We start from the raw sequence: 8,509 nt of genomic DNA on the forward strand, positions 1-8,509 counted from the left end.
CAGGGGATACCGGCAGCAGTGGAGACGAATGGCAGGTGTCCGGTAGGAGAGTATCATTTGTAAAAATGACATCTTGATGCAGACAATCTCTTCAGGATGTTACTATTTAAAAAAATAGTTACTCTGTGGCCATCCGGCCCAGCATCTGTCAGAATGGCAATTTTCTGGCATATTATTGGTAAATGAGTCAATGAGGACATGTTCCATGTAGGCGCCAGGAGCTCTCTGCCTGCATATACTGAATGAGTTTAAAAAAAACAACCCAAAAAACCGCCCTAATAATTATTTTTCTCAGCATGTGCTGTGCCCACCAAGCAGTGGGTGATTGAGCTTAGCCGGTTGACTAGCGTTCACTTGGCTGGATCACCAGCAGCTTCCTCTGTGCTGGATTGATGGCCTTGGCTCTGAGAAATTACTCATTGTATTTTTTTATGCGTTTGTTAAGCTGTTTTTCGTAGGACAGGAAGAAATGAGGGGGGACCCTGCAGGAGATACAAATGCTGGAGTTTGTAACAAAAACTATTGTAATGTTTCCCTCTGTGTATTCCATAATCTCCTCACCAGCTTGTAAAACAACAACAAAGTTGTCGAGCAAATTGAATTTATGCCGTTGATTAGGAGTCTGCCGGCGTAAGGAGCCTACATGAGGGAGCAGAGACGCCTTCCAATGTTTGCAGAAAGAGAGATGGTTTCTCTGCGATCCCCGGTGAGAGGGAAGGATTATCGATGCAGGAAAACTCATTAAGGTGCTCCATCTCTTCCAAACAGGTGGAGGGATTTGCCGTGGGATGCGAGTTCTCTCCAGACGGATCCATCATCGTAACGGGAAGTTCCGAAGGAAACATCGTCTTCTACAATTATCATACATCCAAAATCATCCAAACTCTCCCCAGCCAGGGGAGTCCATGCGTAGGTGTCAATTACCACTCTGTGCTGCCGTCGCTGCTGGCATCCTGCTATTGGGACGGAGAGATCAGAATCTGGGAATGAGCAGCTATGGACTTGATTTTGTGTTTTTTTTTTTTTTTAAATTTCTAATTATGTTTACTCAACTCCAAAATGAATCTTAATTGCCACTGTGGGTTAGATTCAGCAATAAATGTTGCTAGTCTGCAGATTTAGGATATTTCCTTCCCTCTTCTCGTTCCTGTAAATGCACAGCTTCTCTGTTCCTGCTTTCTGGGCACTTACTGGTGCGATGTCCGAGCTGTGCTTTGTGCTGCTCCCTCATTCAGACACTGCAGCTGTATCTTCTCCACTCTCTCATTTTTCCTGTCAGCACAGAATGACTCTTCAGCTCAAGCACAGTTACTTGGTGAGGACAAACAGTTCACTGCATATTCCCACCTATTATTTTCCCCATCTTTTTCTGCACATCTCTGGCTTTTATGAAGTAAGAGCTGTTACTCAAGTAAGAGGATGGTGGAGATAGATACAGACAAAGAAGGTGGGAAGGTGCACTGAACTATTTGACCAATCCAAGATTGTACTCAGCATTTGTGCTTGGTTTGAATGGTTATTTAGTGTTGATAGTCTCCCTTTAAGGCCTCTTTCACACATCCTGATATTTCCATTTCTGGAAAAACCAGTACCAGTGCTATCCGTGTGTAACATCTGTGTGCTGCCCTTGTGCACCATCAGTGTGACACAAACTAGTGCCTGGGAAGAGCATTACAGTAAGTGATGTTACCAGCAATTCTCATTATTGTCACCTGATCTCCCTCCGATCAGCGTGGCCAGGTGACGCTGATGAGAGTTGGAGTCAGCACCCGCCATCTGTGTATCGTGCATATTGAAAAAAAGTCCCACTTTACATAACCAGCTGAGGGAAAGTCGACAGCGGAGTGCTGGGATTAATATTCTGGGAGGCCAATAGCCATAAAGGTTCCCAGCCTATTAATAACAGTTCACAGCTGTTTGCTTAGCCTTTACTGGTTGTTGAGTGCCCCCCCCCCAAGAAAAATGACGTAGGGTCCCCACTGTATTCACTAACCAGCAAAGGCTAAACAGACAGCTGAGGGCTGATATTAATAGGCTGGGAAGGGGCCCCTTTCCCACAATAAGAACACCAGTCCTCAGCCGTGCGTTGGCAAGTGGGGTAATAGTTTTGGAGTTGATGTCAGCTGTTTTATGTTTGCTGACTTCAAGCCAAGGGGTTAGTAATGTAGAGGCATCTAACAGACACCCCCAGTACTAACCCCTTAGTCAAAATCTATAAAGACACACAGAGAAAAGTCCTTTTAATTAAAAATAAACAAAAAACTCCCCAACCCTACTTTACCCATCGTGGGGAAACCAGGAGGCAAGGATGAGAGTTGTATTCAGCACCCGGCGCCTGAGAACAGCGCTAACTCTATTGTTTTTCCCAGACGCTGGTATGTGTCACACTGATGACACACAGATGTTATTCTTGTGTCATCAGTGTTCACATGTGCGGGACATATTGCAGACCATGCTGCTTGCAAAAAAACGGACATGTCTACTTGTTTGTTCACTGATATGGTTCGCAGAAACACACTGACATGTGCACAGACCTATTGATGTGAATCGGTCTAAGTGTGTGTGTTTCCAGTACGCTTGGAAACTATCACCATATGTAGCGGTGACACGGATGTGTGAAGGAGGCCTAAAGGATTCCCATCTCAGCTGGGGTTGTTCACTGGAGGTGGCCCTGCGGAAATTGCTGAGAGCTACTGAGCTACACTATTACTGTGTCTCATATGCATTTCTGTGTTTGGGAACAGCGTAGCTTGGCTGCACTTGGCAGTGTCCAAAGATTCACCTCCCGAGCCCAGAAGTGGACAAAGTTAATCCACGAAAGGCTAAGTTATGAGTAACCCCTTTATTGGTCTACACTGGGGTCACTGTTTGTGACGGAGGGAAATATTAAGGCTAAAATCACTGTGGTCGTTACGTGGTATCCAGATGATTGTTAGTTCTCTTCATCCTTTAGAGCAAGAGTTGTTCACAGTACCACATTTTTTAATTCATCATTGGTCCATATTTTGAAGAATTATTTATTATATTAGCTGTATAATAGGTGTGTATGTGCATGTATAATTTAAATATGTAGGTATGTGTGTGTACTTGAGAGAGGCTTCACATGATAAGCTGTAATGTCGCATTTATCTGTGTGAATAAAGTGAACTTTGTACACTGATTTCCATTGGAGTGCTGCTTCCGATCTAGGTTTTCTACATTTGGAGGCTTCTTGGCTGGTTGCTTGCATAAGTATTTCACCCACGACATTAGGAGTGTGCTGTTATTCTACCATGTGATATATATTTTAACATTCATTCAGGTGTAGCATCATGCAGAAAATACTGTGTTCCCAAACTTGTATACATTTACGTGGGTCAAGTCGTTTTCTGGTGAAGACGCAATGGTTGTTTTGTCTCCTGGTTTCATCGACATGCCCTGGAAGAGACTTGTGGTGATGTACCCGGCCTGGAAGATTTCATGCAAACCAACCAAGACGGGGACCAGCCAATTTAAAGGGGTTGTCCTGTCTTAAACTACAAATTTGCTGTCAATCTATTTGACTGCAGACTTGTGAATCCTTACTGTTCTGTCCTCACTAATTGAAGCAGACTTCATGTAGCTTATACAGGCAGCTAAACCGCTATACCGGGGTCCAATAAGGAGAATGTAAGTTGAATCTGTGTTTTATTAAATGTGGTGGTATATTGATGCGGTGAAACAGTGATGCTGTCGCAAAGGGAGAAGAGAAATGAGACGCTTCCAGAATGCAGGCTGAGAGAAAATGAAGAACTGGGGGAAAATGGGGCTGGACTAACCATGATCCTTTGCAAAACTTACCAGGGTGCCTTGCAAACTTTCCCAGAATACATTGTGAACAGAGGGAAAAAAGATTAGACACACAATAACACTGCGGTTATGACTCTGGCCACTAGATGGAGCCAGAAACAATGAAAACAATAGAATCTATAGAAAACCGAACATCCTATATATTCTCAATACATCATTGGAAATATTATCAAATAGACAGTCAAAGGTTGTGAATTAGATGTCGGAGACAGAACACTTACATCTTGCACACATCTTCTCCGGTGATGGCGCCAGGAATGGCGGTCATGATTCGCCGGTGCATGGCATGTTCCAACTAGACTGCCTCGCCTTATACACATATACTTGTGGTCACATGACTGCTGCTCCCTGCGCCGACTGCAGAATCCTCACAGGGTGCAGTGCGCGAGATGCGAAGCTTCACAAGTCTGCAGTCACCTAAAAAAATCGGGGTCTGTCGCTCCCAAAATGCTAATTAAACCACTTGTACATATATGTAGGGGAGTAAACGTCTATAAAAATCATACCTATGATAAAGATTTTTTTGTATGTAAATGAAGGGGCAATGGTGCACTCTTGCCATGGTCACACTCGTCACTTCGTCACTTTTTTTCTTTGCAATTACACCTCTAAAATCTATAATACAGGTATGATTGTATTTTGGGGAGGGGCAAAGTCTTTCTCCTCATATCTGTAAAAGTGGCTTAATTAGCATTTTGGAGGTGATATTCTCCATTTCACCTTTAGAAGGTTGCCGCCACCCCTCTGGCAGACTCTACACGACCATAACCAAAAGAAAGTAATGCATCATCACTGAGCGCCGTATACCGTCCTGGATATCGGGGGGTTTGGGTGGCCTAAATTATTGTTACAAGTTCCCTTTAAAGGAGTTTTTAGCAATCATTGTGTAATGAAATTTTCTGAAACTTTGTAACATACTTTGTGTCCGTTTCTGATCACTTTATTTTCAAGATCTCTGCTTGCTGTGAGCAAGGTAATGGGAATATTCTTGTTGCCATCTAAAGGCTGGTGTTCATGTACAAAGCTGATGGGTCGTTACAATGTATAAACAAGCGTCTGTGAGCTAAATGGTAAGGAGTGATGCATTTTACCTGCACTGAGACATTGTAGCAAACGGTCAGGGTGAGAGATTTGTGAAGCTCACAGAGGCTTACCTACACTGGACACAATTGTAATAAACCCTCGAATGTGAGCAGCATTAGGGCTGTGCGCGTTTCCAGCCTCAGGATGGCTTTTCTCTACAGGTCAGTGACAATAGATGAATGTTTTTTTTTCTGTCTGGGGTTTTATAATCAAGTCATAATGGCATCTTATTTGCATTTTTTTTAATGAGACATTAAAATGATTTTTGGTTGCACTTGTGTGCACTGTTTACCTGATAACATCTATTTCCTCACTGGAGGTTTAGTTGTTGGTCATCTTTCCATGTAATGACTCCCTGCTGAGCAGAGCAGCAGTGTAAGGGTACTGTTACACCTAGCGATGCACTAGCGATCCCGACCAGCGATATGACGCGGTCAGGATCGCTGGTGCATCACTAGGTGGTCGCTAGTGAGCTGCCACACAGGCAGATCTCACCAGCGACATAGCAGGGGATGGGGATCGCTACTTACCTGTCAGACGCGGCGATCCTGCGTCCTCCTGCCCGGCTCCACGCGTCGCTCGTCGGCGCCACAGGAAGCGCCGGAGGAAGTGACCAATGAGGAATGGTCCAGGAGCTTCTCGCGCGATCAGCGATAACCAGCGGGGGAGCCGGTCGGAGGTAAGTATCACATGCAGCGATATTGCTAGCAATATCGCTGCAACATCACAAAATCGGTGACTTTACAGTGATATTGCTAGCGATATCGCAGGGTGTAACGGGGGCTTAAAGGCCCCGTCTCACATAGAGAGATCAATAGCGAGATCGCTGATGCGTCACCAATTTTGTGGCGCAACAGCAATCTCACTACATGTGACACATAGCGGCCACCGCCCCCCCTGCTGGATATCTCTGATCATGCTCGAATGTCCTGGGAGACAGCAGCACAGAGTATTTCAGAGCAGTGTGCTGGTCTATGGGGGGCACAGAGGGAGATATATGGGGGAGGAGCAGGGTGACAGCAGCACAGAGTATTTCAGGAGAGCAGTGCGCTGGTCTATGGGGGGCACAGAGGGAGATATATGGGGAGGAGCAGGGTGACAGCAGCACAGAGTATTTCAGGAGAGCAGTGTGCTGGTCTATGGGGGCACAGAGGGAGATATATGGGGGAGGAGCAGGGTGACAGCAGCACAGAGTATTTCAGGAGAGCAGTGTGCTGGTCTATGGGGGGCACAGAGGGAGATATATGGGGGAGGAGCAGGGTGACAGCAGCAGAGTATTTCAGGAGAGCAGTGTGCTGGTCTATGGGGGGCACAGAGGGAGATATATGGGGGAGGAGCAGGGTGACAGCAGCACAGAGTATTTCAGGAGAGCAGTGTGCTGGTCTATGGGGGGCACAGAGGGAGATATATGGGGGAGGAGCAGAGTGACAGCAGCAGAGTATTTCAGGAGAGCAGTGTGCTGGTCTATGGGGGGCACAGAGGGAGATATATGGTGGAGGATCAGGGTGACAGCAGCACAGAGTATTTCAGGAGAGCAGTGTGCTGGTCTATGGGGGGCACCCTGTACAGTGCCAGGGATTGTACATAGAGCGCTGTGTTTTATACACATGGATGGACCGTCTGCTTGTCTGCTCCACAGAAATCGAGAAAACATTTCTGCTGATTGATGGCCTGTTCTGATCCAGACTTTGCATGCAATGACAGTCAGTAACTTTGCAGGCCCCATCAAAATGGCTGCTCACTGTGTTCCTAGATGTCATCGTCTCTTTTCCCTTAGCAAACACCCAGAAGGGGAGGAGAGGAGTGACACCACACCCATGTCAGCAGATTCTGCCCATAATTACCGCAGGGCAGTAATGTGAGCTAGTTGTACACTAGGTTTTTGTGCCAAATTTCAGTAGCTGCTCCCTCTAGTGTTAACAAGTGGAAATGCCAAACTTTTTAAAATTATTTTTTATATTTTACAAAATTAAAAACAAATGATAATATTTTTAAAGAAAATGTAAACATTAATTCTTCACATTTTTTCAATTGCTGAAAAAAAGTGTGTTTGGATGGCACCTTCCCTTTAAGGCTTAACAACACTTTGACAAGAGCCTTTGGTTGTAACATCCTAGAACTGTGACATGACTGTGTGAAAGGTCTGGAAGGACCAATAGTGAAACATCTCCTAGTACAGAAACTGCAGAAATGCAAGGATCATCTCCATGAAGAAGCATGGTGGCATCACTGTATGAAAGGTCCTGGCAGTAGTGAAGCTCCATAAATTGAAGAATCTCTGCCCCAATTAGATGCAGGTGACAAACACTGGTTTTATTTTGTACTTTGTGCACCAATTCAATTTGCAAAACTATTTGCCTTTTCTTGTCTCGCAGGGCTCCAGCACAATCTATTTCTCGTATTTTTCGTGGTAGTGCTTCATGTGATTGACAGGAAGAAGCAATTATGGTTCCGGAGTGCTGAGAGGAGCAAAGAATGGTCAGTAATCAGCCGCACTATATGCAGTTAGATGACTCTGTGAGGCGCTGCTCCATTTACCCCCGTCAACCTCTGGAGGCTGCTGTAAAGCCATTGCTTTGAACTGAATAGCTTCTTCTTTGCATAGATAATTGACAGTATCTTACTGAATGCTCATCACATCATCATATTGAAGGTGATTGTTATGTTCATTCAGTTATGGCTCCTTTAATAAAGTTAGAACAGCAATTACGGTGGGTCAGGACTTGCTGTCAATCATCACCTTTTAAAGGGGCTCTCCTCTCATGATCAGCCAACAATACTTGATCGGTGGGAACCCTGCATTCACTACCTTGGCTCCACAGGCAGTGACTAGTAATGTGAGTCAGGGGACGGACCTTCACCATCAATCACTGATGACTACATCCTGGAAATCTCCTGTAATCTGCCCCCCTGGATGCAAGCAATGGGTCTGCATCCATAGTGGTAGCACACGCAAATGTAAAGGGGTCATTCTGTATTATGGACACATGGCTTCTTTATTTTATTTTTATCTTTCTCACCATTAATTCCACAGCGCTTTACAAACACTATCGTCACAGTCTCTATTGGGGCTTACAATCTAGATTTCCTATCAGTATGTTGTTGGAGTGTGGGAGAAAACTGGAGAACCTGGAGGAAACCCACACAAACCCGGGGAGAACCTGGAGGAAACCCACACAAACCCGGGGTAGAACATACAAACTCCTGCAGATGTTGTCCTTGGTGAGATTTCAACCCAGGACCCCAGCGCTGCAAGGCTGTAGTGCTAACCACTGAGCCAACATGCTGCCTATAAGCAGCGCCACCCCTTGTATGAGGTGCATTACAGCTCAGCCTAACGACTGTTGAAACCAAACACAGGCGTTCGGGGCACCCTTCACTTGGTCGAGTAGTCCAGCGCTCCTTCCCACCTCCTTATTTTGCATCTATATATACTCTTGTCTTCCTTAATTGACAGCTCTGGATTTACAGGAACCAGAGGGCAGAAATAGAGAGAAAACAAATAGGTAGGAAGGTGCACTGCACCGCTCAGCAACTGCAAGGGGTGCACCTGAACTGCTTTGCCACTGTGAGGGGTGCACTGAACTGCTCGGCCACT

At 45.4% G+C, this 8,509-nt stretch overlaps 1 protein-coding gene across 3 annotated transcripts in view; it reads left to right on the top strand.

The window, feature by feature from the left end:
* WDR25 (WD repeat domain 25) overlaps positions 1-3,160 on the top strand; it is a 155,874-nt gene extending 152,714 nt beyond the window's left edge. For all 3 annotated transcript variants that reach the window (XM_073577976.1, XM_073577978.1, XM_073577977.1), the window contains exon 7: positions 769-3,160. In XM_073577976.1, coding sequence (XP_073434077.1) covers positions 769-990 — 222 coding nt within the window. In that variant the 3' untranslated portion in view covers positions 991-3,160. The remainder of the gene's footprint in view (positions 1-768) is intronic.
* The last annotated feature ends 5,349 nt before the right edge of the window (positions 3,161-8,509 follow it).

Source organism: Dendrobates tinctorius, unplaced genomic scaffold, assembly GCF_039654945.1.
Source record: "Dendrobates tinctorius isolate UK_male_01 unplaced genomic scaffold, ASM3965494v1 ptg000058l, whole genome shotgun sequence".
Lineage (NCBI taxonomy): Eukaryota > Metazoa > Chordata > Amphibia > Anura > Dendrobatidae > Dendrobates > Dendrobates tinctorius.